Source organism: Diaporthe batatas (assembly GCF_019321695.1).
Source record: "Diaporthe batatas strain CRI 302-4 chromosome Unknown Contig00014, whole genome shotgun sequence".
In the NCBI taxonomy this organism is placed as follows: domain Eukaryota; kingdom Fungi; phylum Ascomycota; class Sordariomycetes; order Diaporthales; family Diaporthaceae; genus Diaporthe; species Diaporthe batatas.
In genome coordinates this window covers 1,331,067-1,358,484 of record NW_025408561.1, presented here as the reverse complement: position 1 = coordinate 1,358,484, position 27,418 = coordinate 1,331,067, and the positions used below count along the sequence as shown (strand labels likewise).

The 27,418-nt window shown below is 54.2% G+C and overlaps 7 protein-coding genes across 7 annotated transcripts; 4 read left to right on the top strand and 3 right to left on the bottom strand.

Moving 5' to 3' along the window:
* Positions 1–969: 969 nt before the first annotated feature.
* KVR01_010841 (uncharacterized protein) lies at positions 970–4,855 on the top strand. Its single transcript, XM_044786334.1, has 3 exons — positions 970–2,043; positions 2,121–2,173; positions 2,231–4,855. Exons 1-3 carry the CDS (start codon positions 2,033–2,035, stop codon positions 3,763–3,765), a joined length of 1,599 nt encoding a protein of 532 aa, XP_044639988.1. The 5' UTR covers positions 970–2,032; the 3' UTR covers positions 3,766–4,855.
* A 463-nt stretch (positions 4,856–5,318) lies between these two features.
* Positions 5,319–5,997, top strand: KVR01_010877 (uncharacterized protein; the record flags this gene model as incomplete). The annotated part of the gene is made up of 2 exons (XM_044786548.1): positions 5,319–5,411; positions 5,575–5,997. 2 exons carry the CDS (start codon positions 5,319–5,321, stop codon positions 5,995–5,997), a joined length of 516 nt encoding a protein of 171 aa, XP_044640024.1.
* A 412-nt stretch (positions 5,998–6,409) lies between these two features.
* On the bottom strand, positions 6,410–7,547 carry KVR01_011030 (bifunctional (2E,6E)-farnesyl diphosphate synthase/dimethylallyltranstransferase; the record flags this gene model as incomplete). Its single annotated transcript, XM_044786342.1, has 2 exons — positions 6,410–7,333; positions 7,428–7,547. 2 exons carry the CDS (start codon positions 7,545–7,547, stop codon positions 6,410–6,412), a joined length of 1,044 nt encoding a protein of 347 aa, XP_044640177.1.
* Positions 7,548–8,203: 656 nt separating this feature from the next.
* KVR01_010952 (anaphase promoting complex subunit CDC23) lies at positions 8,204–10,688 on the top strand (the record flags this gene model as incomplete). The annotated part of the gene is made up of 4 exons (XM_044787547.1): positions 8,204–8,301; positions 8,365–8,934; positions 8,987–9,119; positions 9,179–10,688. The coding sequence occupies 4 exons, from the start codon at positions 8,204–8,206 to the stop codon at positions 10,394–10,396; spliced, it is 2,019 nt and encodes a 672-aa protein (XP_044640099.1). The 3' UTR covers positions 10,397–10,688.
* Positions 10,689–11,403: 715 nt separating this feature from the next.
* On the bottom strand, positions 11,404–12,243 carry KVR01_010819 (uncharacterized protein; the record flags this gene model as incomplete). The annotated part of the gene is made up of 3 exons (XM_044785229.1): positions 11,404–11,541; positions 11,596–12,003; positions 12,079–12,243. The coding sequence occupies 3 exons, from the start codon at positions 12,241–12,243 to the stop codon at positions 11,404–11,406; spliced, it is 711 nt and encodes a 236-aa protein (XP_044639966.1).
* A 2,796-nt stretch (positions 12,244–15,039) lies between these two features.
* Positions 15,040–17,490, bottom strand: KVR01_010993 (uncharacterized protein). The gene is made up of 3 exons (XM_044794611.1): positions 16,075–17,490; positions 15,944–16,010; positions 15,040–15,784 (listed from the first exon to the last, which is right to left on the bottom strand). Exons 1-3 carry the CDS (start codon positions 16,240–16,242, stop codon positions 15,327–15,329), a joined length of 693 nt encoding a protein of 230 aa, XP_044640140.1. The 5' UTR covers positions 16,243–17,490; the 3' UTR covers positions 15,040–15,326.
* Positions 17,491–17,593: 103 nt separating this feature from the next.
* On the top strand, positions 17,594–26,334 carry KVR01_011092 (uncharacterized protein). Its single transcript, XM_044785015.1, has 3 exons — positions 17,594–18,084; positions 18,166–18,924; positions 18,984–26,334. Exon 3 carries the CDS (start codon positions 24,704–24,706, stop codon positions 25,295–25,297), a length of 594 nt encoding a protein of 197 aa, XP_044640239.1. The 5' UTR covers positions 17,594–18,084; positions 18,166–18,924; positions 18,984–24,703; the 3' UTR covers positions 25,298–26,334.
* The last annotated feature ends 1,084 nt before the right edge of the window (positions 26,335–27,418 follow it).

Below are 27,418 nucleotides of genomic sequence, written 5' to 3'. Positions count from 1 at the left end.
CGCCGAAGCGGCATGGGCTGGGGGGTTCCTCGCCCCCTGGTGCCCCTGACGGCATTTGCGACGAAACACGGCCATGATTGGCCGAGCTGGTCTGTCCAATAAATGCTGTGTCCACTTCCCATCCAACGCTCCATCTAGACGAGGGCCGGGCCCATGATCCAGAGACAGGGGCTAGGGGTAGTCGGTGGAGGGCGGCAAGCAGCAACTGTGGACTGGCTGACCGGGCCCTGTGAGGATATCCAGATGCTTGCTGTCTGTTCCATGTTGGAAGGCAATACCGCATGTTGGAGTCATGCTGCCTGGCTGCTGGACGAAGGCGGATAGGCGGACAGACAACGGGACAAAGGACGTCTTGGGGTCGACGACGGAAACAAGAGTCAGGAACTGCACGTTCGTTCGCGCCATTGCAGGGAGGCCGCTCAGCAGGCATTGCCCTTGCATGTTTGCTCGTGAGATATTGGACCAGCAGGATTCCACCACACCCACACGCACATCCACAGAGAGACTTCTGCTGCTAACGCGTATCTCCCAAAAATCCGAGGTCGTCGACAGGCCGCGGTGCTACTCTCAAGTTTCTGCAGCTCGGCCAGGCAGTGCAGGTGCAGTGCAGTAGTCGCCGGGCTCTACTAGAGTTGCTACGGTCTAGGTTGGTGGTCAAGGTGGTGTGGAAGACCGTGAGGTCTGTGAGAGGAATTACGAGGCAGACGTGGCAAAAGGTTGGCTGTTGGTGCTGAAGATAGGGACATGGCATGGGCACGACTGGCTGTGCGGGCAAGCCACAGGTATCTGCCAGTTCTGCCAGTCCAGCACAATAGATCCCCTCTATCTGCCCAGGTGGTCACTATCAGGCGTGGTACTGCTGCCGTGCTGCGTACCGATAGTGTGCTGAACGCCCCTTCCTCCTGATAATAATGGCAGGGAAAATTAGATTGGAGAGGAGGGGGAGGGGGTACGTAGTGAGGTGCTTCCATTTTTAAGGGATGAAGCTCTGGGGTGCTCGCTGCTGGTTGCAGGCCACGCCCCAGGTCAGTCAGGTACCACCAGCACCTTTCCCATCCGGCCCTCATTGGAAGACTACAAGAGAGGCCTTGTGCAGTCTGCATTTTCCGTGAAATTGGATCCGACGTCCAAGCAGGACTTCATCAGTCCCCTCCCATCCAGATTCTCTCTCTCTTATCTTTCTTCTTGTCACGACACACTCGCACACACTCCCAGCTTCACCATCGTTTTCCAAGACCGACCGACTCGCCCCGGAGAGTGTGCTGTGCGTGCCCGTGTCCGCGTCCGTGTCTGCATTTGCCTTGTCTACTTGTCTCTACTTGTCAGTCCAACGCTCGTTTTGGATTTCTATTCCCTTTTTTTTTTTTGGCCAGGCAGACGGCCAGGCAGCCCGACAGCCCGACAGGCCAGAGAGACACAAACGGAACATCGACCAAGACCAAGCCAATCTGACTCGCTCCTAGATTGGGCCCTGGCATGGATGGATAGCAGCACTTGAACGCCTGCGACACATTCCCGTTCCCGCTAAGACAAAGAAGACGCAGAAGAAAGCGTCGCCCGCCCGCCGCCCAATCCAACGCCCACTCCAACGTCCACTCCCCAAGCCCACGCCTGCCGCCGACTGGGCGCCAAAAAAGCCGACCAACGTACAACTACGGTAAACACTAGGCCACACGCGAGAAGGCGTCAACTCAATTCGCAGCTTTCCACCGCGAACCCGTACATCGTGCACTTTGATCTCTGTAGCCCACACGACCCTCACATTGGCCCACCGGCGACTTTTCTTCAACCTTCGTTTTTAAGCCGCCCCCCTTGCTGACCGCGTCGGTCGCTGCGAGTTACTGTCGGGTAAATTCCACCGGGCAACCAACGGTGACGAAAAGACCCACGTTCTTTTGGTTCCTTCTCCTTTCTCCCTGGGCCTGGGCCACCATAACCCAACCCCCTTTTCCTGCAAACGACAAAACACCCGCGTTCCCTCCTGCCCAGCAATCCGGTCCGACGTGCCAACACCGCTGAACAGCTGCCCAGGATGGCGAACCCGTATGTCAACCCCCCAGCCCTCCCGGAAACCGCCCTGGCGAGACACACGCTGACCCAGTTTCTTTGACAACAAACAGAATCAGCGGAGCCTTCAAGTCCTTCTGGCACACAATGACCAGTTATGACAGACGTACGTAATTGCTCTCCCCACCGCTCCGTGGAGCGCTCGCTGAAGATAACAACGCAGACTCGGGTCCCGATTCTCCATACCGATCTGGTCGCCACGTCCCTCTCGGTGAGGGTGGCCTCACATCAGTCGCCACCGCCTCCGAGTCTCGAGCAGATATTACATCCCCCTACGGCGACTACAACGCCCGGAGCTCCCTGACCCATCTCGAAAGCTCGACCTCATACAACGGCGCCCCGGTCTCGCCTGCAATTCCTCAGAGCCCCGGCGGGGGCCGGCCCTACTCCCCTGGCATGCGTTCCCAGCTTGCACGGTCCAACACTGCCGATGGTTTCGAGATGCAGAGCCCGGTCGGAGAGATCCCAATGCAGTCATTTCAGGACGGTCAGCCACCCGCGCCACCCGTAACTCACTCTTGGAAGCGTATCGATTCGTGGGCCGAAGAGAACTACCCTGAGCTGTGGGACCAGCTCTGCGAGGGATGCACTGTCAACGATCTGAACGAGCTTGAACACCAGCTGGACTGCACACTACCCCCCGATGTCCGTGACTCCCTCCAGGTCCACGACGGCCAGGAGAGAGGCGGCATGCCGACCGGTATCATTTTCAGCAACATGCTTCTCGATTGTGAAGAGATCATCCAGGACTGGGATCAGTGGCGCACGGTTAACCAGCAATTCCTACTCGACTCGGCAGTCGTGAAGCCAGTCGCTCCCTCCAAGGCCTTTGGAGGCAGCAGCGAGGCCTCGTCCTCCAAGTCTGCCCCCAGCCCCAACCCGCAGGACAAGACTGCGTGGCGGGAAACTCTCATAGCTCGCCAGGAATCTGTCCCCGCTGACACGATCCGCAAGGCTTACGCTCACCCCGCCTGGATCCCTCTTGTTAGGGATTGGGGTGGAAACAACTTGGCCGTCGATCTCGCACCCGGTCCCAAGGGCAGCTGGGGTCAGATCATTCTTTTCGGCCGAGACTACGACACCAAGTATGTCGTGGCGCGCTCCTGGGCCCATTTCCTGGCCACCGTTGCGGACGATCTGAACAGCGGCAAGTGGTTCATCGACGAGGACAGCCAGGAGCTCAAGCTGCGTGAGTTTAAGGCGGCTCGCGTTGAGCCGGGCTATTTCGATATTCTGAGGTGGAGGATGGATCAGAAGTACGGCCGGGGTGCGGCAGCCCGAGCTGCGAAGAGGAAATCAGGTGTTCCGGGTTCCGGCACCCCGACTGGACCAGGCTCACCTTACACCAGCCCGACGGAGCCTAACGGCGAGGTGCGCGGCCGCTCACTCCACCGTCTAAGCGGTAGCTCGCCCCTGGCGAGCCCCATGCGTGCGAATGGCAAGGCGAGTCCCCTAGCTCGCGTCACGGAGGAGGCCTCACTCCAGGAACTTCCACCCAACGGACTTACGAAGCCAGAGAAGCTCGTGGAGGTCGAGACACCGAGGGTCAGCGGCGAGGAGAGCAGCGCGCCGAGACTTGCGGCCCTGACCAAGGGCGAAACCTCAGACAGCGCGGATTCCGAGTCGCCCAAATCGGCCAAGGTCAACGGCAAGAAGCCGATGGTGACGGAAGAGGCGATGAAGGAGATTGAGATCTAATGGGAATTCCGCGATGAAGAACATGATACCTGCAACGAATGGGAAGAGCATATATATCCCAGCACAAGGGGATTGGCGTTCACGGCGTTATGACGAAGCCTCGACCCTAGACGAAGTCGTTCTCAGTCTTTCAGGCCCTCGCGCGTCCATCACCCCTCCCGCGACTGTTGGCCAAGAAATTGGAAGCCACTGTCAGGTTTCCGTCTGATTTCGAAACACCCGCCATATGACTTGAAGGATGCGTTGGTTTTCAGGCACGCCTTCTGTACGAACACCGACACCGGATTTTTGCATTCTGCCTCTGCTTTGGCCAGGCACCGGCCGTTTTCGAAGCGAAAGGATACAGTTAATAAACCCCGTCTTCTGCGTTTCTTTGCTGCCAGGTGGGGTTTTGTTTTTGTGTATATTACTCCTCCGGCGGGAATCGACGAGGCCCACCGCGCGGTGGGCCGTCCGACCGTCGCACCGATTATTCTTCATCATTAATTACGCATTCAAGGAAGAAGAAGTAGTCTGAACGCCGTGTGTCCTAGATTTGGAGTGGTCTGCCTGAGGCGTCGGCGGTCGGAAGGAACGAAAACACCAGAATCTCTTAAGGTGTGGTAGAGGGGGCTCACAAGCAGTCGGGGGACGTAACCGGGAAGAGGGATGTAATCTCCAGTGGTAACGACGGCTTCGCACTTGTCATCTAGTACACCTGCGATCGACGGCGGGCGGGCCTGAGCCACCATACTTCAATAAACCGTCATTTTGAGGAGCCTTCACCCTCTTACGTCGCTCTGCTGTCTGTGCCTTTCAAAGCGGGGTAGACCAGAGCCAGACCATAGTCTATGGAGACATTTGTTTATGCTAGTGATTAGAGCCGTACGGAGCACTCATGATGGCCCTCAGTCCCTGAACAAGCATCGATACATTACCACCCGCGGTGGTATTAATCCGGCTGGAGTATTACTGGGATTTGGCACCCTACTTGATACTCCTGGGGCCCATGGGCTGCAGTTGTAGCTTGCGAGAGGAACAGTGCATCTCGGCCTTTTCATCCAAGTATGCAATCGTGAGTAGAGCTCGACTAATAAATGCTGTTTTTCGCATGTGCAAGGCATACTATGTAGTATACACACACACCCAAATCCACCTTGGTATTTTAATCAGTGGTCCGCATGAGCATCCAGCGCATGGCCCCTGTCTGCCTCGGCCAGGGTTCAGGTCCAGCCCGGCAGGCAGCCTGACGCGGCTGGGGAAGCTCCTCCAAGCTCAGTCGTCATCTTCAGCCTTCCAAGCACAGCAACCCGCCCTATCGACGACGAACCATCCGACTTTCGGCCGACTTCCAATCCTAGAAATCCAAACTTGACGGAGACTTAACTTATCACATTCCTATCCACGCTACAAACACACCAAGGCTTCGTATCAAGCCGGCCAGCCAGCCGTCACTGCCGAGAGGGGATCTTACGCACCGTCTCTGGTTTCACAATCCAGCTCGAGCGACCAGACCCGCCAGTACAAGACCTGTCTCTTCGCCTAGCTATTCATCCCTATCCACGCTTGCCACCATGTCCGAGGAGCGCCTCTGGAAGTTCCGCAAGCCCGAGTGGCTCAACAGCGTCTACGCCCGCAACGCAGGCGTCTACAGCGCCGGCGCCTTGGTAAGTGCCTGACCAAGCACCGCGTCCCTCGGAGGGAGACTGGATGGATGATGGAAGTGGAACATCTCCTTTCTTTCTCGCTCCTCTCGGCCCCTCCCTCCTTGTGCTCAGCGCAGCGGCAGACAGGCAAAGCTGACCCACGCCCCACCGCGGCAACCACCAGTTCTCCCTCGCCTTCTACGTCCTCCTCGACGCCTCAGTCTGGTCCAAGTCCGGCCTGAACGGCTCCGACGTGCACGTGACCTTTGTCGACTGGCTGCCGCTGATCTTCTCGTCGCTGGGGATGCTCATCATCAACTCGGTGGAGAAGGCGCGGCTGTCGGCCGACTCGTTTTCGTACAGCGGGTCCGGGGTCGCGTGGAAGGCCCGCGTCGTGCTGTTCCTGGGCTTTGCCGCGCTGGCGGGCGGCATGGCGGGCGGCGTCACGGTCTTCGTGCTCAAGTTTGTCGTGCCGGGGGTCGAGTGGCCTATGATGGGCATGGGGGTCGAGAACGTCGTCGCCAACGCCCTGGTCGGGCTCAGCAGCGTCGTGCTCTGGGTTAGTCAGAACATGGAGGATGAGTACAGCTACAACTTGGCGCTGTGAGCGGGTGGGCCGTCTGCATGCTGTGTCAGGGGCGAGAACGAGGGCGGACGGGAGCTGACGGGAGCTGATGGCTCTTGTACAAGCTGCGGTGCCGCCCTCTTTGATGAGAAAGGTTTGGTTGGGAGAATAGTTATTGCCAGGAGTTTGGGTTCGTTCATGTTCTATCAAGTTTCCATTTGTGCGCTGTACCGTGAACCGGCCCCCTCCCCGCTGAAGCATTGAGATGGGGTTGTTTTGATCGACTCGACCGACGATCTCGTTGTATTGAGAAAAATGAAGCATTAGGCTCAGCGAGCTACGTCTATTACAACTCTATTTTGAATAACCTCCCGGCACAACAGGCTAGGGGGTCAGGCAATATCGTTTTGCGTGTATGTACCGTCTAAAAATACCATAGGCACAAATTCACCGCTTATTTGCTTCGCTTGTAGATCTTGGCCAGGAAGGCCTCGAAGACGCCCTTCTTCAGGCCCTCGCTCTCATCGATCTTGGCGACCTTGTCCCTGATCTCGCCGACGACCTTCTCCTCGTAGTCCCTGTATATCTGCTCAAGGTTCAGCTCGTCGTAGAGCTTCTTGACGACCGCCTCCTTGTCCTTGTCCTTGCGGCCATAGTTGTCCTCGAGGATCTTCTTCTGCTCGGGCGTGCAGACGGCCAGGGCCTGGTTGACCAGCCACGAGCACTTGTTGTCCATAATATCAGTGCCGATCTTGCCAATGTGTTCTGGCAGGCCAAAGTTGTCGAGGTAGTCGTCCTGGATCTGGAAGTACTCCCCCATGGGGATCAGGATGTCCTCGGCCTGCTTCAGGTTCTTTTCCGTGCCGATGTTGAGCTGGTGCAGCGCAAGGGCGACGGGCAGGAAGAAGGAGTAGTAGGAGGTCTTGTAGATGACGATGAAGCGGTATTTCTCCATGGAGAAATTGTCCAGGTCGACGTTGTCCTCGGGTGCGGTGAGCAGGTCCGTCAGCTGGCCCAGCTCGGTCTGGTACGAGGTCTCGTGGAACAGCTCGAGCAGGTCGACGTAGGCGGGGTGGGAGCGGAAGTATTTCTTGAGGAGGGTGTAAATAGCAGCCTCGAGCATGAAGGCGTCGTTGATGGCGATCATGCCCACGCCCTCCTGCCGGTACCAGCACGGCTTTCCGCGGCGCGTGATGCTGGTGTCCATGATGTCGTCAGACACGAGGAAGAAGGCCTGGAGCAGCTCCGTCAACCAGCCCAGTGTCGCCGCCTTGAAGTACTCGTCCTCAGAGAGGGGCTTGTTCAGCAGCAGCGACACGGAATCGGGGACGGACATTCCGCGGTTGCATTTGCCGCCCACGGCGTTCGTCCTCAAGCTCTGCGGTACCGCAAGACGGGATTGATTAGAATCAAGGACATGTCTAACACGATGGTGGTGTCCACGACCGCGGCACATCTGCTGGGACACCTACCGTCTTGTACCAGTCAATCTGCTGCTGGGGCAGCTTGTATGACTTGGCATGTTCGATGAGGTCGGCCTCCAGCTTGGGGAAGACGGCCTCGAATTCCTGCAGGGTGGTTCTTTGCGCCATGCTTGCTGAGGACTGTGTCAGGCGGAGATATGATTTCGTGCTGCGGCTGTTCCCACTGGCGCTAGAGGGCGGGAGAGAGAGGGATGGGGGGGAAGGGAATGCGGGACAGGTGAGATGCTTCTGGGGAGCCGTGACACAAGTAAATAGTCACCGAGAGTCAGCCGTGAAATACACCACCTGCCCGGATCCAATTCGAGATAAACAAAATTATGGAAAGACCCTTGGCGGGGTTACCTTGGCTGCTTGTCAGCCCGGTGAAGCTGTAGTGCAGGGGGCACCCTTGCTATTGGGCTGGCCGATCCTCCAGGGCGGAACGCGTTAGATGCGTGCTTTGACAATGCTCCGTACCTACTACCCAACGTACACGGTACCATACCTCCGTACCTGGGTCTCTACCCGGTGTTGACTGCCTCGTGCTCCATCCCAAGGCTGGCTGCGGACATCCCGACAACATCCACATTTCCAGGCACTGAGGAGCCCTAGCAACAGCCTACCTCGGTACCTGGTCTGCAAGGATCGACAACGTCAGCCAAAAAGGTATTGACTTCTACTGACGGTGGTACCACAGCCCGCGTCCTTGAAATTGTCCCAATCTTGCCAGCCTGGTGCGCCAGGGGTGTTTGCACCCGTCAGTGAAGGCCATACCCACTTGCACCATGGTCTTCACCCAGCAGGATGTCGTCAATTTGCGGGCGTCACTCCAGGACGCTGTTGTCAAATGCTCAGAGAGATGCCTATACCAGTCGGCAAAGTGGTCCGTCCTCACATACCACCCGTCCATCTCGACTTTAGTCACACTGCTGACCACATATCGCAGGGCTGCTGAGTTGCTCGATGTGCTCCCAGAGACAACCTTGGAGGATGATGGGGTCAAGCTAGAAAGCACCCCCAGGGGCTATGTGCCTGCTATTCTGACTCCCAACCCTGATGAGAAGGAGGCCCAGCTCGAGGCCCGTGAGTTCAACAAGTATCTGCTCGCCAAGTCATTCTTCGACTGTCGAGAATTTGACCGATGCACGGCCGTCTTCCTGCCTGATTCCCTCCTCTCCAGTGTCTTGTCCCCCAAGGGCGACGACTCACCACTCAGTTCCCAACTGAAATCAACCAAGGGCAAAGAGTCCTTGGTCCCAAGTCACACTATATTTCAGCCAAGAGCCAGCATCCTGCCCGAGTTGAGCCAGAAGAGCCTATTCTTGGCCCTCTATGCAAAGATGCTTTCAGGGGAGAAGAGGAAGGATGAGGACTCGGAGATGGTCATGGGCCCTCAGGACATTGGCTCCGTAGGCAATAAGCAGCTTCCTGTCGTGGGCCGCTATCTCCAAACCTGGTTCGACGAGCGAGGCGAGGATCAGTCTGCCGAGGGTAGCCAAGGCTGGCTGGAGTATCTGTATGTGTTAAGACTGAGAGTTGAAGACCGGGGGTTGCTAACATCATCACAGGTATGGTATGGTCCTGGCTAAGGAGAAGAACACGGACGAGGCGATGGCGTGGTTCCTGAAAAGCGTCCATTTGTTCCCCATGAACTGGGGCTGTTGGCTCGAGATGACTTCTGCCATCACCAGGGTCGAAATGGCAAGTCCCTTGAATGCATCATCCCTCCGAAGTAGCACTTCGCTGACGACTGAGTTCAGCTCAACAAGATTGTACCACGCTTACCACAACACATTGTTTCTTACATGTTTCACATCCATACATCCCTGGAGCTCTACCAACCGACAAATGAGCTTTCGACAGCTTTGGACTCGCTTCTGAGCATCTTCCCAGACTCTCCATTCCTGCTCACGTGCTCAGCCCTCTTGTCTTACCACACCAAAGAACTCAAAGATGCCTCTACACGATTCAGCCACCTACTGTCTCTCCACCCCCACCGCCTAGACAGTCTCGACATATACTCCAACATCCTCTACGTGCTCAACGAACGACCCAAGCTGGCTTTTCTGGCTCACCTTTGCTCAAGCGTTGACAAATTCCGACCAGAATCATGCGTTGTCATCGGTAACTACTACTCCCTGCTCTCCCAGCACGAGAAAGCTGTGCAATACTTCCGCCGGGCCTTGGCGCTTGACAGGTCGTGCCTGTCTGCTTGGACCTTGTTGGGACACGAATATGTCGAGCTCAAGAACACGCATGCTGCTATTGAATCTTATCGACGAGCAGTCGATATCAACAGGAGGGACTACCGGGCCTGGTATGGTCTAGGTCAAACGTACGAGATGCTGGAGATGTACCAATACGCCCTATGGTACTACAAGAAGGCCGCAGGGCTGCGGCCGTGGGACGGCAAGATGTGGATGGCTGTTGGCACCTGCCTGCAGAAACTGGGCCGCGAGCGAGACGGCATAAAGGCCCTCAAGCGAGCTCTGCTGGCTGACACTTACTATGAATCCTCGGCCAGCAGCTTCGGCAGCGCTGCCACAGGATTCGACCGCACGGCACTAGGCCGTCTTGACACCGAGGTTCTTGTCCAGATCGCGTTCATGTACGAAAGCCTAGACGAAGAAGAGGAGGCCAGGGCATACATGGAGCTTTGCATTGTCCAGGAGGACGGCAACGTTGACAATCTGGGCGATGGTGCTGCCAAGCACAGCGATGCTCTCTCGGACGAGGATGAGGACGCCGACCAGCGAGAGAAGCAGAATCAGGGGATCGGTGTCACAAACGTAACCAGTAGGGCGAGGATGTGGCTTGCCAGATATGCCATGCGCCACGGGGATTACGAAACGGCCAACCGCCTGGCCAACGAGCTCTGCCAAGACGGGCAAGATGTGGAGGAGGCCAAGGCCATTATGCGCGAGGCACGGTCCAGGCTGGACCTTTCTTCTGGCGATGCAGGAGGTTCTGATGGCTAGGGGTCATACCTTGCGTCCATGATTCCTGCCACAATAAATGCGCGGATGTTTTTCCAAGGGAGGGAGGGCATAAGATGAAGAGTGAAGGCTTGGGTGCCCTTCATGCCTTTCAGTCACTTTCTATTGGATGGGCCCCTTGTTGCCTCTTGAGAGCAGGGCAGAACCTTGAGCAAAGCCTGACACCGGTCCAGCTTGAGATAGCTGGAAGACACGCGGCATCACATATTGTCTTCCAGAGAGCAGTGGCCATGATTAGACCCCACCTCCATGACAGCCTTTGCTTGGGGGCAAGGCAGGCTTGTCGTTTGCGATACTTTGGGCCCCTCTGCGCATACTTTTGTCACTGGAAGACATCCTGACAGATTTAGCAGAGAAAACAGGGCCTTAGGGAAGATGATACCCAATCAAATTTCACATACATTATTATGATACCACCACCATGGCTTCAAATGCTGTATCAATGTCCCACTGGAGTCCCTCTGGCTCACCCATCTTCAGTTTGTTAGAAGTTGTCCTGTAGACTGCCCATTTAGACCCCCAAAGACAACTTGGCCAGGAGATGATCTCCTAGGAGCTAGCTCATCCTGCAGGGGGTTGCACCATAGTAGGTTTGGAGGGATAGATTCCACGGCCGTGTAGCAAATACCTGAGCAGAGCTTGTAGTTTGCCTAGATTTGCAGGCACTTCAGCAAGCAATGAAGGCATGGTAAATGCACCAATGGTGTAGTGAAAGATGTCTTTCACAAGGGACTTGTGCTATTGCATTTGTATTTGCTTCTGAAAAACGGCAGGTGTTCATTGACCTGATTATGGTGCTTATGCCGCTATCTGAACTACTCATGTGAGGTTCCATGTGCTCATTCCTCATTCCTCATTCCTCATTCCTCATTCCTCGTATGCACATGCCGAAACTTCGTGTTCTCATTCAATGCCTCCGTCATCATGTCCCATGATGAACTCCATCCCTTGCCGCAAAGAGTCTCGCAAAGTGTTTGCCTGCCCACCACCTAGCGTGATGAGGATGGAGAGGGTTGCGGGGACCGAGGCAACGGGGGCGACTGTGGCGGGCATGCTGGGATGTTGATGGTGATGTTGTATGTAGCAGAAGGCATCGCATTACTCAAGTCCACCCTGACAGTGTAGAACTGGCCACCACAGTAAATAAATGAACCAATACTGCTCACACCTGGGAAGCTTACCTGGTCGTTGGGGCACTGCACGGTGATCCAGGCCTCGTGACCAACCGCTGGCATAGTTCCCTGTGCAGGGGCAGCACCATCAGCCGATGGAAGAGGTCCGTCTGCGATGAAGGCATTGTTCGAAGCTTGACCGTTGCGGGTGGTCTGAGAAGAACCGATTCCTGCTTGGGCTCGGGCTCGAGCTCGAGCTCGGTCCGCACGAATAGCAGCAAAAGAACCGGTAGTCCAGCCATCATCATCGCGACCAAGTGCCTGGGCACTACTGACTGTGGTGGTAGGACGAGCTCCACGAACAGCAAGGTTCAGAGAGTTGCCACGAGGTTGTTCTTGTCGGTCATCGGCAGCACCGAGGGGGGCTGGCGACTGACTGTTGGGAGCTTGGTCGACAGAGCCTCTTGCAACCACACCCTGATAACTTCAATACATGGGCTGCGAAATGAGACAAATTGTATGTAATAAGCATACCTGGAGAGCCTCCTAGACTTCAGGGTTGTGGGTGTACCGAAGCAGACCCTGCGCCACATCAGCTCGTTGAACAGCGTGGGTGCGTTCGCCCGCTCGTTGGACTGCACGACGACGTGCATGATCATGGCGGTCAGGAGAGGCATCCTGGTCACCCCGGTCGCTGTCATCTCGAGAGTTGTCCATCGTGAGCTAAGGATGGCGAAGGACGGCGAAGGACGGTGAAGGACGGCGTTGTTGGTGAAGGGTGGGTCGGGGGCGAGGGACAGGCTTCGGGTTTTGTGAGCAAAGGACGGCCACACATGAGCAAGGCGCTAGCGTCTGCTGCCCAGTCAGCTTAGGGCACTGTTGTATTCTGACAGGAACATAAATTGGCTGAAAGCTTCGTAGTGACGCACTGGGGTGTAGGAAGGGCCTTCACAGGCAAACAACATCCTGGGTGTGCCTAAACGACCGCTTCAGATGCTTAGTAGGCAGTGAACTTGGAATAAACCTTCTGAATCACTTCAATTTCCCTTTCAAAGCTCCAGCCTATCAACTCTCCTAACTATGAGGGAGGGTAGACATCCAGATTGAACCTCTGGCCTGCTGCAAGGCTGACCAAGGGCTCACATCCTCTGTCTCAATCAAGAAGGCATCTGAACTCCCCAAGTGCCTTGGGGACAGTGGAGTGCTGACTGGGAGGTCATGAGTAGACCTAACCCACCCTCATGCTCTTCTTTCTTAGCAAGACTAGATTTTCTCAATTCTGCTTAATAGTACCACCATCTCTTCAATGTACAGTACTTCCCAAGGCACACATCAATGACACGATACCATTCAGCACTTCTATCACTGTTCATTTTGGGCAATTTGTGTTCAAAGGCCTGAGCCACAAGGTGAAGGCTCTTTAATACATGTTGACAGCATCAGTTCAAACGTTCATAGCTTCAATCTTCATGGTTTAATCTGAGCCAAGGCAGCTAGCACTGGTGTGAATAGATACAGCCTAATGCTGAGACTCATTCACGTAAAGAGGTGGCCCTTAAGAGAATATTAGTTCACAGAAGCAGATTTTGAAGGTGTTATGAGAGGCCAAACATCATATATTTTACCGTTTCTGTCTTTGAGTTGTACTATCTGTTTTCATATAGGACATACATAGTTGTTCAGCTCAGTGCAGGGAAGAACCATTGACTTAGATCAACAATCTCGGAAACGGTACTCATCATCTTTGACCTGATTTGAAATAGATCCCCTACACTGTTTCTGGCAATACATACATTTCCAATGCCAATTCTTATCGCATGTAACACTTGAGATTATCAATTCAATTACCCAACAGGCAAATGTCTCTCAGGCAATAATCCAGGCCACCACTGGAATGGGGCTCGGACCTCTGGAATGTGTTGCCAGAAGGTAGGAGCAACTATTAATACCAAGATGGAAAGCTTTCGGAAGAGGCTAGAGAGGGTGAAAGGTCAGCAGGATCTATTATGCTATAAGATAGGAGAGTGAAAAGAGGTTCAGCTCTGGTTTCTCATAAGACTGATAACTTCCTTCCCTCCAGTTTCGGCTTTATTCCATATTCGTCCGAAAAAATACAGTGATACCATCTCTCGTATTTTTACCACTTTTATCGACACTGTATGTTTTTTAAACGCTGGGTCTTGAGCGTTTACCACCGTATGAAGGCGCCATGTATGTCCTCGGACGTATACGGAATAGAAGCGAAACCACAAAACCACATACAGGCATATGACCCCTCTCGGCGTACCGTTCCTGGGTCCCAGCCATCCATGATGTTCCACAGCAGTACGTCAACGCCGGCAAGTCGAATAGCCCCGACATCTGTTGACCAGGCTGTGAAAACAAAGAGCCAAGCACAACCTAGACTTGCAGGAGCATAACATTTGAATTGAAAAGGCCGTATACCTCCACAGGAACAGTCCGGAGACCAGAGCCGAACGAGGTGCAGTCAGATCTGCAATACCACACCCTGCGTGCCCAGGTGTGGTCATGTCGACAGGGAAGGGGGTCTGCAGCCTTGTCAAAGACTAGTTCACTAGGGCCACGCTTTTCAAACGATGCGCCGGGTAGGGTGGGTGTGCTGGCTCATACAACGTACATCTGCACAGAAAGCCCTCGCGTCTGTTGGTGTGTTGCAGTGGGGGTGCTCGGCGCATGTGTTGGCAACCCAGAGAAAAGAAGCTGTCGGTTCCAACTGGTAGTGCCTGACAACCATGCACATTATTGGAGGCAATACCTAGGTAGCCAATCGGTGGGTATCCGAACAAGCCCTGACAGCTGGGTCATGGTGAAGAGCAAATCCCGCGCCGGGAGACCTCGTATTACTATGCTATACGGCCTCGGTGTGTCCCAAGGCTAGTGGGCTTGAGTCCTGGCGGCGTGGCATAGGGCAGATGACGGGAACAGAATATTGCTTACACAGTACACTTCGCATTGCTTTCGGTGTGATCCGGTCCGATTTTGAGGTGGCATCGCAAGCCTATCTTTCCCCTTTGTGTGTCGGTTTGGTAACTCTCTGGCTTGAACACTTGGCTCAGCCAGGGAATTCTTTTGTTATCTGCGTCTATCTGGGGACCCCCGAGGGCCGAGATCTCCACATGAATCTTCGTTGGTCATATCGAGTAGATATAGACATCTCGTGCGTCTCGTGCAACATAATTGACTTTTGCTGACATTGGACTCCATCGCGGAAAGACTCACTTACCGTGGATTGGGCCGCATGCGGTGTGGTGGTACGGGAGACAAGTTCAATCCGCAGTCCGATAGTCCTGACCACCTACGGTCGTACAGGAGCTGTAGGTCAGTAAAGTATGGGCACGATGGTCTCACAGCCACGCCCGGATTCTGCAGAAGGCGAAGCTATGCCATGAGTCCTGCGAGCTTTGACGTGGAAATACCGCGTACGGCAAAAGGTGATGCCCGAATTGGTGACGCACGTTGAGAGCACTTTGGTTCGCTCATGCCAAGAGGTCTGATGTGAAACATTAAGGTCTATTGTTGTGTTGAGGCTGCACCTCGTAGCTAGCAGAGCAAATCCACGGGTTCCACCATTTTCGCCAATGCATTACTCCCGACATTGTTATGGTAAATGACAGCCGATGCACTTGGTCCAGTGAAGGAAAGTCTAGAAGGGTATAAGTAGTGACAAACAGTTTGCATCCATCTCCATCATTAGCTTGCTCAATCATGAGACGTCCAAAATCGCCCAAGAATCATTTCAAACATTCCTGCTCAACAACCCCCCTTCAACCGATCACACATTAGAGAACGAAGGCCGCAATACCGGCAATCAGGCCGAGAGCACCAGCCTGAGATCCCATCTTCGGAGCACCAGCAGTGACGACGCCAGCAGGAGACGAAGTGGGGGCCACGGGCGTGTTCGTTGGCGGAGTCGTGACAAAAGTGGTAGGAGTGGGAGCCGGGCCGCCGATAGGGGTGGTTCCGGACAGGAATGTCGACGGCGGAGGGGTGCTAACAATCACGGTCGTCGAGGTCACTGTGCTAGAGGAGACTCCCGGCAGGGGGGTGGTTGTGACACCGGGGGAACCAGGGCCGGTTGGAATGGTGACAGGCGGAGGAATTACGACGGTGGAGTTAACGCTGGGGTAAGGAACGCCGCCTGACGGAGTGGATGTGGTCTCACAAGGCACCTCAGTCGTGTAGGTAGAGGTGGTGGTGATGGGCGCGGGAGTGGTGACCGACAGAGTACACGGGCAAGCTATGAAGAATGGTCAGCCTCGACCAACACACAGGGACCATGCCCGAGAGAGAGCCACAGGTCAACAGGGACATCCCCCCAAGGTTGGTACAGGACAATTTCGTGTGCAAGGCCACCAAGAGACAGGGGGCAAGGAGCCGGGGTGGCAGTGGTACTCACGCAGGGTGATGGTGGTCGCAGAAGTGACAGTGTAGGTCACATTGTTCCAAGCCCAGGTAGTGGGAGACTGGGGGTTTTACACCAGTCAGCAGCGATCCGAAGGAGGCCGTTTGTGGCACGGAAAGACATACCGGGCAGTAGGTTGTGTAAGTCGGCACGACGACGGTCGTCCACTCAGTGCTGGTAGGAGGAGTGCCGCCCGTAGGGCCTGCTCCAGTGCCAGTGCCAGTGCCCCAATGCTTGCCAGCCTGGGCAGAGGCGAGAAGCCCAGCAAAGGAGGTGATCTGGACGAGTCTCATTTTGGTCCTCCCAAGGTTGTCTGGTGAGATCAGCGAGAGTTGTGTTTCTTGACGGCTGTGATCAGTGGTCTGGCCTTGCTTGGCCTTGGAATCGGTAACGAAGGTGAGGGTCGGCGAGTACCAACGAAGTGCTGATGTGCAATAACGATCGTGCAAAGTGGTGCAAGAGTTGGGATGGGTGGGTGAAGAACTGGGGGGAAATGTGGGATGGATCGGGTTATATCAACAGACGGGCAAGAGAGCGAGGGACGACAACCGCGGTGCTCCCGAGCCTGCAGGGACCAGGCACAAGCGCGGCGTGCTTGAGGTTGGTGGTCGTGGCAAGAAGGGCAAGAAGGGCAAGAAGGGCAGTGGCAGGGCAGTAGCAGGGCAGGTGGGCGCCCAAGGTCAGCTCACATCATCGATATGGCCACGGAAGGAGCGGGTGAAGGCGCTCGGTGCAATTCGATACGATGCGCCGGACACGATCCCAACCGGGGAGTGAGGAAGGCACACCACACCACCTACCTGCCCTGATGAAAGAATTCGTTGGCAGACACCCGAACACACACACACACACAGACAGAAAGACAGAGAGACAGATAGATGCCTTGCCACTTGGCCTGCCTGCCCACATCCCTGCCTCCTTCTTGCCCGATGAGTAATTCGCAGGAGCCAAACATGGAAAGTAAACGGCAGACCAGTCCTGAACCAGCCAATGCTGAGACTATCATGGGTCAGCCGCCTCTTTCCGTATCGATGTCAAGCAACATGCCATTCCGGAGTAAGCAACCATCGACGCCGTCGCGGCTCTCCTGCTCGCTCCTCTGTTCCCGAGGTCCATGCACGTCTCTTCAACGGCGGTGGGAACTGTCCTACTTGATCTTGCAGCTGGTCGGCTGGGGGCTCCACTTGCCCGAGGGGATACACGATGGGAGAGTGAAGGTGACCTGTTGCCGTCTGTGATCAAAAAAGACATGGTGGTTGCCAGCATATCTTCCCGATCACTCTTTGGCCGTTACCTGGGCATCCGAGGCGGTGGAGAGCCTCCACCAGCGGAAGCTCCCATGGCTGATACCACCCAGCTTGCACGATGGTACGCTCCATGTCGTATCTCGCCTCACCTTATCGTCCGTGGGGTCACCGAGTGACGTCTGAGCTCGTCGCAGGGCCGAAGAGATCTTTGGAATCATTCTTGTCATTCTTGGGGTAATGCAGACGCCCAAATAGGTACCGTTGACAGCTTGTTCTGCAGTGGCCCGAGGGCAGTGATGGTGTCGAGTCAACTTATCATCAAGATCAAATACGAGAAATCCTTGACCAAACTGTCAGCCAACCACTCAGTCATTGGTTAGACCCGATTTCAACTACGGTTTTGGGAGACAGGGCTCCTGCAGCCTGGCGATAGTCCCTTTTTTTGGTCCACAGAGCGGGGATCCCTGCTCGGCCGCAAGCGTGTTAGCATTGCCAGCCTGTCACCTCCCATCAATTGCTTCAACGCCGTCCGTCACAGTCAGTCACGACCGAATCTGTTTGACCGAGTCGACGATGAAGGCAACACCTCGTGTCGGCCACCATGCTGTCTGTGGCCCAATCCGCCGGCTCATACTGGCCCCGCCCGGTTCTGGCTCTGTCTGAGTTGTGGTACCGTTGATGGTTCGGCGAGGCAGCACACTACCGGCCTCGTTCCAACGTTACCTTTGATCCTCCTCATCACATTGCCTTCTGGGAAACCAGCATCGAACACGATGGGCTTCTCGGGTCGAACGCCTCACAGACTCAACCGGGCCGAATGTCCAAAATAAGAACGAGCTTTCTGAGAGGCACCGAACACTGTTCGGGCCTTGGTTGAACTGAATACTTGTGAGCCCGGCATCCCCGGCATCCCCGGCATCACGGCGATGTCAGCAACTTGCAGACGCGGTGGCTGATGATGACACACAGAGGCTGGCTAGTTGAGCCTCTCAAGCTTCGCAACCTCGGTACTCGCTCAGCCCATGCACTGCCCGTACCTGCAGCGCTCTTCGACGTCGCACAGGGTTGTTGGCTTACCGAGCACCTCATCTCAACGAAGAGTCCCGCAACGACCTCTGCGTCCCAGTGGGAGCAACGCTTATTGTCACTTCCGCTCCAGGTACTGTCGACTTTTCTGATTTATCGCCGTGTTCAGTGCCCCCCAGTCAACCAAGGGCCATTTCTTCGGGCATGCAACGAGCGCAGGCAATGCTTACAAAACCAGAAGCATCTTCCAACACACGCGGGCTGTGCTTTTATGGGCAGGCCTCACCTTGAAGCTGCATTGATTACCACAGAAGAGAGTCCAGGGGAATTCGCCCCCACAGCCAACTTGTTCATGCCGGAGCCTGGACCTCAACGGGCTGATTGCGAGTACGGACAAAATCCTTTGTCCTCCTCGGCAAAAGCATCATGTGTGTGCCTCGCACCTGTTGAGGTATTGCTACTGTGGACGGGTGTTGCAACTGCCGCCAGGCAACAGGGTATGGATCTGAGAAGTTGAGCCCAAGTCGCCTTATTGGGTACACCAGGGTGATCGTGACGATCAGTCGACTCTTCGGCGTTGCGAACTCGCCGTGGGCGTTTTCCCTCGCCTCTCAACAATGCTTCCTTAGGGAAGAGACTATCCCGGTCTACACACATCTGTCGCCAAAGAGCTTCACTGCACAAGTGAGACAAAAGGCGTCGGTAGGCATTGTCGCCTCAGTCACCGACGCATCGACGACGACGCGACTAAGGATGAGCAGGAAGCAAAACCGAGTCAATCGCAATGGTCAACACATGTGACCATGTGGATGCAGGAATTTTCCAGGAGCCATCTGCGAGACAGACTTTTGTCTGAATCCGCAAGTCTGCCAGATCAAACTACCCATGCGGTCTTAGTTGGTGCTCAAAACCTCGACTGATGAGCTGTTCATCTGCAAGAATCATTCAGAACACTTATTTTGGAGAAAGTTGACTGAGAGCTGGATACGAAGCGCATTATGAAAGTTTTCCTCTGCAACAATCTTTTTTTTTTGGCGATTCCATCTTGAACCAGCCTGCGGCAAGCAGGGCACGACGATAATCAAGGCGAAGTCTGGAAGCTTTCCGGCCATTGCTGCCGATCCATGACCCCGTGAGAGGTCTTGCGGTGGTACCGAACCCAGGGTGGTCTTGACACCGAATAACATTACTTGTCATTTCTCAATCAATCCACAGCAGACTCCCATCGCCTTCGTCGAATAATCACCCAAAGTCCTAGGTCTAGGATAGCCGTTCCCATGAGGATGCCTTCACGGTTCCCTTTGAAGCTTGGTGTCCTTGTCTGCTCCAAAGGAAAGAGCTCATCCTCCATGACCACGGATCAACCTCCACCTGGAGCCTGTAATTGCTGACACCTTCGGAAATCCGTTCATTGCAGGCTTCTGATCCTGCTCTGCACACCATTCTGACAGCCACAAACTCGACTACGGACTGATATCAAATTGCTACATCACCAGCAGACATTGAGCCAGCTGGATCAGGGACCGAGACCGCCAAACCTCCTGGAGCTGGGAGGACCAGTTCCCAATTTCTCACCGAGACCAGGAAACTTTTTCTTCCCTTCTTTCAGCGCCTGCTTGGCCGAAACAAGGCTCGTGCGAGTCTTCTTCACGCTCGTCTTGGCCGCCTCTTTCGAGTCAAGTCTGGTTCGAAGTCCTGAATGCGGTGTGCCAACGTTGAAGGAACGGGGCTTAGGAATCCGTCGTTGCCTCCAGGCTTCTGGCCATGCCGGCATGACATCGGGCTCATGGCTTTCGTCTTGCCTAGTCTGTGTCCTTTTTCGCCGGGTCAAAGTTAGGCAGATCCAGTTTGCAACGGTACGGAGCAGTGCCCGTGGAAAGCGCCGACCGAGTTCAACAGCTCTGATTTTTCCGGCTACTCTGAACTAATCAACCAGGGGGATGCGAAACGAGGACGAGCTGAATATGTGCATTGCAGTCCTGCGAAACAGGATCAACTCGGCTGCTTTTGGAAAAGGACATTGTTGAAACAACTATGTTAGCTTAAGACTGCCCAGGAAATGTCAAAACCCCCGAGGCACACCCGGCGACGGATCGCAACCGCCAAGCGAATTCCCGAAATGGCTTCGGCCCGCATCACGACGGTGTATTTCTTGCCCGGCGCTTTTACCCGGAACGTCAAAGTGACAAAGCCGTCGCGTGGCTTTCCGACGCCGTCTCGCACCAATTCTTTCTAGAGTCACGCTTTGGCGGTTCGCCGTCGTGGGCACGCAGAAATCGTCAGGAGCTGGAAAAAAGAACTCTTCGGGGAAACTCTGAAGCACTAGACCTTTCTACAGGGTGGTCTAGAAGCCAAGCGCATATTTTTCCCTTTACCGGGCAAACATGCACCGACCGGCTCCCGGCCAATTCAGGATCAATGGACCAGCAAATGGGTTGAACAACGTCGCTTTTGGAATCATTCCGGATACGGGGAACATCCACGCCTGTTTCGAACACCAGTGCCCAGGTGGTGCGCGAGAAGTTTTCCCACCCTTTTAAGACAGTTGGAGCGTGGTTATACAAGTTGGCCCGAACTGGAAAAGCGAAGACAATCCCTCCTTCATGTCTGGCGCGACATGTCAACACAGGGGTATCGAATTTGGCCATCGAAGCTTATGACGTTCCAAAGGACGCATTGCCCGTCGCTTCTCACCGTTAACGCTGCAGCACCAGCGGAGCAGTACTGCTGTTTCAGTACACCGTCATAGCAAATGTGGTCGCCCGATTGGTACTACCCGCAGCAAGGACGATGTCGCAGCGGGGCAATCTTTGGTAGCAACTCTCTGGGCGTGGATTTCGGTGCTAGTTGCATAGCGCTTCAGCATTCTGCAGCCCATACGATTGAGGGATACGTTTCCGAAGGACTAACGCATCCCCTCATCACCGCACAATTTGTCATGCGCGGTGTCTTTTGACAAGCTGAAGCGACCGGCCTTCTAGATCTCTATCTTTTGAACGCTTCACGGAACTGCTTGCCTAATCGGGTCGCGTTCTTTGAAGCCTGGCCTCACGCCCAAAATGACAGTCAGAATCATCACGTTCGCCAAGTAGTCGAGTGTGAGCTACTGGACCGAGAGACAGCGGGCCGTTGACTTGTGGCCGAGGATTTACCCACAATCCCAATCCCGACCTCCTTTCCGTCATGGGCGCCCTCAAACATCATAACGATGTAATGTTGTGCGAAGTCTGCAGCATCCGAATCTCGGCCAGCCGAGTTGTCGCAGTGGACACGTGGACAGGACCAAACTCCCCATGAGACTATCCCCCAGAGCCTCGACTCTACAGTCCCGAGTGGTGTGGTTGTTCGGTCCAGAGCGAAGAGTGGGTGTTTTGGAGGCGATCGGCGATGGATTGCCAACACAAGCTTTTACGGATCTCAAGCGACCGGAGGGCTGTCAGTCAACCTTTTACTGTGGTACCAGCGTGCCTGGCGATCAATGACGATCCGTGACCCATCGCAGCACACCTTCTGACGTTCGCAGTTGGCCTGCAGTGCCATTCGCTCATCGCTATCGATAGGGCCTTGGGAACCCGGACCCTAGTTTGTGAGAGGTGCAACGATCCGCGATTCGCACGTCCCGTCCGTCCCGTCCGCCGTCAAAACCCTGTTCTGGAAGTTCTTGGCAAGGCTTCCAAGTTTGACAACACCTTTGCTGACTGAGTAGGCCGCACCACAAGCACCCCGCCAATAACAGCAGTTGGAATGCGCGATTTCCTGTTGCTTGGTGCTTGTGCCCCCGCCGCCACTGCAAAATGCTTCCCAAGATCCTGCGATACGCTTCCGCCCAATGTACTGTGACATCGAGCGACATTGGTTTGCTGGTCTAATCACATGCAGTCTGAAAACTCTGAAGCCGGGACCCAGACAACTTGCTCTCCATTACTCCGTACGGTCAGCTAGATGCAGGCAAGCAGGGCATCGGTGTAAGAACCTGGGCCGACTTCGCTGGGACGAATGCTGGGCAGCAATTACTGACTGGCCACGCCTCCCCATTCGAAGACACGTCGGATACATGCGCCTCTGTGATCGGTTGGCCCCAATCCCCAACTGCAGAGCACCCAGGACAACATCGCTTGGACATGGCACAGGCTTTCTATGAGACGTAGCACGTTATGCCAACCAGCTTTCATGTTCACTGGCTCATTCGGGAGTGCTCAGCAGTATTTACCACTCATAATGGGTGAACGCTAGAAGCCATTTGCCAGGAGGCAAGGGTTGGATGAATCGCTATCCTCGAGGCAAGTGGCATCCGAACCATCATCACCCCACTATAGCTTGACAGCAGACCCAATCTTTCCTACCTCTGACAAACATCAACAACGAGAGGGGAAAACCTTGCCGGCCAGCCGGTGTGGCCAGTCCGCCGGGCCCGCCAGTGCCAGCCAGTCTGATTGCTGCTGTACAAAACTCTGCTTACGTGCGCGGTCGGTAGTGTTCCACACGACTTGAATGCCCCGACCGCCGGGCACACCAAGTCAGCGGCTTTGGCTTTGGCGCGGCGTTAGTGTGCTTGCAAACATTTCCGCGTGTCTGGATCTTCAGCAGGTTTAGCCGGTCCCTTCTGCCTTTTCGTACCCCTCAGCTGCATTCATCGAACCTTTTCGGACGAGAAAAGGAATCCTGCTACAAGGCGCGATGCACTCGAACCACTGCGCGCTTGTTTCCAGGCGAGTGTTGATGAATCCAGGCCTTGGCGAGAGGATCCACATGGGCCCCTGGGAATCCATGTCTGTCACGCTGGCTTGTCGAGGATGGTTGCAACGGCACATGTGGTCAGGGTGGTGAGAAATCAAAGTCCGAGGTCCTGTTGGGTTGTCCTACCCTCCACTACAAACCCCGCCAGCCAAACAGCAGTGTTGTTTCCGGCTCAGGCACATGCAGAGACGTGGGCTTGCCCCTGAGCCGATCCCACCCAAGAATCCTCGCCGGCCGGGCCTGTCAGGAACAGACACATGGTTGGCCCTATGGTCGCCCAGGTACCCGTCACCGGAAGCGATACCCAGCCAATAAGAGCTGAGAAGTACCTGACTGGCGCCCCACCCTCAGCTGGAAGGTCCTAGCGCTTGGCGAAACTCCCTAGCCGAACTTATTTTTTCTTTTTTTCTTTTCCTTGTTTTTTTTTTACCACAGTCCAGGCCCAGCCGCCCCTGGTACACCCGAAGAAACACGTCAGTAGCCTGTTCCAATCCCTTTGATGTGTAATCTAGGAGTCCCAACGCCGCCATGTGCCTATCCTTCTGCACCACCGCGTTCTTGCCCTTGTGCCCAGCCCAGAAGTACAATACTGAGAAGTACTCAAGTACGCGGCGGGCCACGGGGCTATCCTTGCTGGGTTTCTTATTTCTTTTTTGTGGCTGTCTTATTGAGGACGTCAACTCCCTATCCCAACCGAGGCTCATGGCTCATGCAACAGGATCGCACGCTTTGCTACTCTGCATTTGTTTCAAGGACTCGAGGAGATGACCGCATGGACGCTATAGTATGGCTCATAAGAACCATTGCGCGAGCGGCAGACGTCTGCCAATCTGACCGCACGACGGGCATTCAGAGAATGGTATTGTCCTGGGAGTCATAGTGTAGTTATTAGTGGAGGGGGGGTACATAATCCCGGTAGCGTGCCTGGACTGCTGGAGTCAGAAAGGGAGGTAAATCTTGTTTCCTAGTAGCCTTGGCCTTCTCGGCCGTCCACTGACGAGTGTCGCCCCAAGTGGGAAGAGGCCCAAGAGGGTCAAAGGGTGGAAAACAAGGTTGCGGGTACCTGGACCGTTGAAGACAAAGTTGCTGACTGAAGGATTTGGCGGGTACCGAATAACACCGAAAACAGCCCCAGCTCATTGGCCAGCTAGCGCATCCGATCTGGTGCCGGCAGAGGAAATCGTGGCGTGCCCCGTCGGGTCTTGACTCGGCCTGCTTTGGGATGTCCAGAGACCCACTGCTGTTGTCTGGACCGCCCTTGTCACCAGGTACCCAGGTACCCAGGTACCTAGGACATGCTTTGCCAGGATGCCTGGGCGTTTCTCTCACAACGGGAACCCCATCACACCCTCCATTTTAATTTGTTTCCCTCTCATCAGCATGGCCAGCGCGTGGGAGACGGGTGGGTATAAAGGAGCCTGTCCCACGATTCCCTGTATTCGCGTTCTTCCCTTCAACTGATCTTCACAAATCGGCAAGCCGTTGTGATTTCACCTTCCTTCTCACAGGACATACACTCCTTCCAGCCACAGGCTATTCACTCTTTGCAACGCGCAAACCAACTAGACAAACTGAAGTCCCGGGTGACTTTTGATTCCGATCTCCACGATCAATCGTTTGCAGATATCAGGAAGCCTTCGAAAGGAACTCCACCAAGCACAGCTCTTCTGGAAACTGCTTCGGTCTACTTCTGACAATATATACCTACACATTTGTACCCTCAGACATATCGACACCAGTCAACATGCAGTACAGCACTCTCGCACTCCTTGCCTCTGCCACCCTGGCGGGTGCCGTCAACCAGATCACCTTCATGTCCATGGACGGTACCGACCGCACCGTCCACTTCACCCCCAACGCTGGCCTCCCCTTGGTTGAGTCTACCGATATCCCCGCTGGGCAGAACGTCACTGTCACCATCCCGGACTCTTGGATCGGCAACTACTATGCCGTCGCGTCTGGCGCTGACAACATCCCTGGTATGCTTGGCGAGGTGAACTTCAACAGCTGGGGTGGTCTGACCTACTTCGACGTGTCGGCCATCGTCGACGAGAATGACCACAATGGCGTCTACATGATGTACCCCGCCGACAGCGAGCAACCCGTGTCCGGCTGCACGAGCTTCCTGTGCGACACACTCTACCGCCTGCCTGACGACATCCAGACCAAGGCCACTACCAGCACGCACCTGGTCACCACCCTGGGCGCTGGCAACCAGGTCGTGTACAAGGCCGCCCTGGCCACTCGGGATCTTGACCAGCAGGTCTACCCTCGTGCTGCCGTCACCGACGCCAACTGGACCCCGGCGCGCCTGCACTCGCGTCAGTTCAGGATCTAAGCTCGGCCAAGTTGAGGGTATGAGCGAGGCAGGATGGCGGTGGAGGTGAAACAGCGCGCTCTGGAGGCGCAGCGTTTCCAACGAAGCTACGACCAACTACAACACCTAACATTCAACCACACACACAGCACAAGACCGGAACCAAGAGTCTTGTGTATATATAGAGATACCCCGTTCCCTCAGCGCCCGCAAGGCAGGCGGCTACAGGAAGGAGGAGTTTTTGGGCAACAAGGGGTCGCACGCCAGCGACGTGGGCTTTGATCTTTCCCGGAGGATGATAGAAAAGGGGTGACGGTTCTACGATTGACGAGTATAGACAAACCACGGACCTGGAGCTGTGTCTATCTGAACCTGACTGGTGCAGCTCCAGGACAACCGGCACTCGCTTCAACAAGTCTTAGTTATCACTTCGCTACACTCATTACCAGGCTCAGATGAGCACTTGCACCTTATTCAAACTTTTCGATACTTGTACATATAAAAGCTAGTACGAACCATTCAATTTTGGAGTCTTTTGATGACATCAATCCTTCACATTCGAGACAGAGTGATCTTAGAGTAGTGAAGTGTGCACCCTATTCACCGGCCTTGAATTGGCCCCTGGTTGTTGCTGGGGGGGGGGATGGATTTCATTCGTAAAAGGTGGGGCCCCTCCGGTGAATTAGACGCAGTCTTCATCATCGGGGGGCGTCAGCGCCCCATCCAACCCGCTGCGGTGAACCCGCACGCGTCATTGGCCCCGTGTGGCTGACGCTGTCCTTCATCACCGAAGCGGAGGATGAAGGGGGCCCCATGTGCCACACAGCACTGTGTAAACTCAAATGACAGCCGAGGCGAGCTGAACAGTGAGCAAGCACCCTGAAGTCAGCAACCTGTTCCTTTTTCCAGCCGTCTCTTGCTTGTTGCGAGCGTGCTAATAAATGTTGCTTTTGTCTCCTTTCTTTTTTTCCCGTCCGTGTTGAAGAATTTGTCTCAGCCGCATGCACGCACTAGCTATTTCTGCCCACTGATGAAGAAAAAGGGCAGCTTTATTTCTGGAACCGACAATCCGAGGCGGCGGTAGTCTACTGTGGTAGCCAGACTTGTTGTCTGGGACTGGTCAGATTGCGCGATCGATCGACGTTGTCGTCTGCTGGGCCACGCACCGGTAAGGCTCGGCTAGGCCCAGGGCAGCTAGCCCGGGACCGCAAAAAGAAGCACGTTGCGGGCGTGCCTGGCGTGCCTGGCTCGCCTGTCTGCTCGCTTGGCCTCGCTTGCAGCCAACGCAACATGACTCCATCGTCGGCCGGTAATTTGCATCCTTCCCGGCCTCGGCTGGGACTGGGCGGGGGGGGCCTTCGCTGGCGGGTCAGGGTAGGGCAGGGCCACCCACGCTGCCACGCAACCACTCCATTTTGTGAGGCTGTAAAGGCAGCAGCCACCCAACCCGCCAAGACGGGATGGAAAAGGGCTAATAATCTAGCTCGACTGACAATGTCCGTCTGGCCCGCGTTCATCCCAAAATTAGCGGTGGTGTTTTAGATACACTGGACCAAACGCTTTTTTACGACAAAACCCTAAATCCACATTTCATGCACACTTTCCTTAATACACCCACCCCACTACTTTATATAACCCTAACCCTAAGAAAAAAAAGTTAACCTTTAAAACTAAATAAATAATAATAAAAAAATATTTTAAAAATTCTTTTATTTTTTTATTATTTTTAAAAATAATAAAATAATAAAATAATAAAATAATAAAATAATAAAATAATAAAATAATAAAATAATAAAATAATAAAATAATAAAATAATAAAATAATAAAATAATAAAATAATAAAATAATAAAATAATAAAATAATAAAATAATAAAATAATAAAATAATAAAATAATAAAATAATAAAATAATAAAATAATAAAATAATAAAATAATAAAATAATAAAATAATAAAATAATAAAATAATAAAATAATAAATAATAAAATAATAAAATAATAAAATAATAAATAATAAAATAAATAATAATAATAAAATAATAAAATAATAAAATAATAAAATAATAAATAATAATAAAATAATAAAATAATAAAATAATAAAATAAAAAATAATAAAATAATAAAAAATAAAATAATAAAAT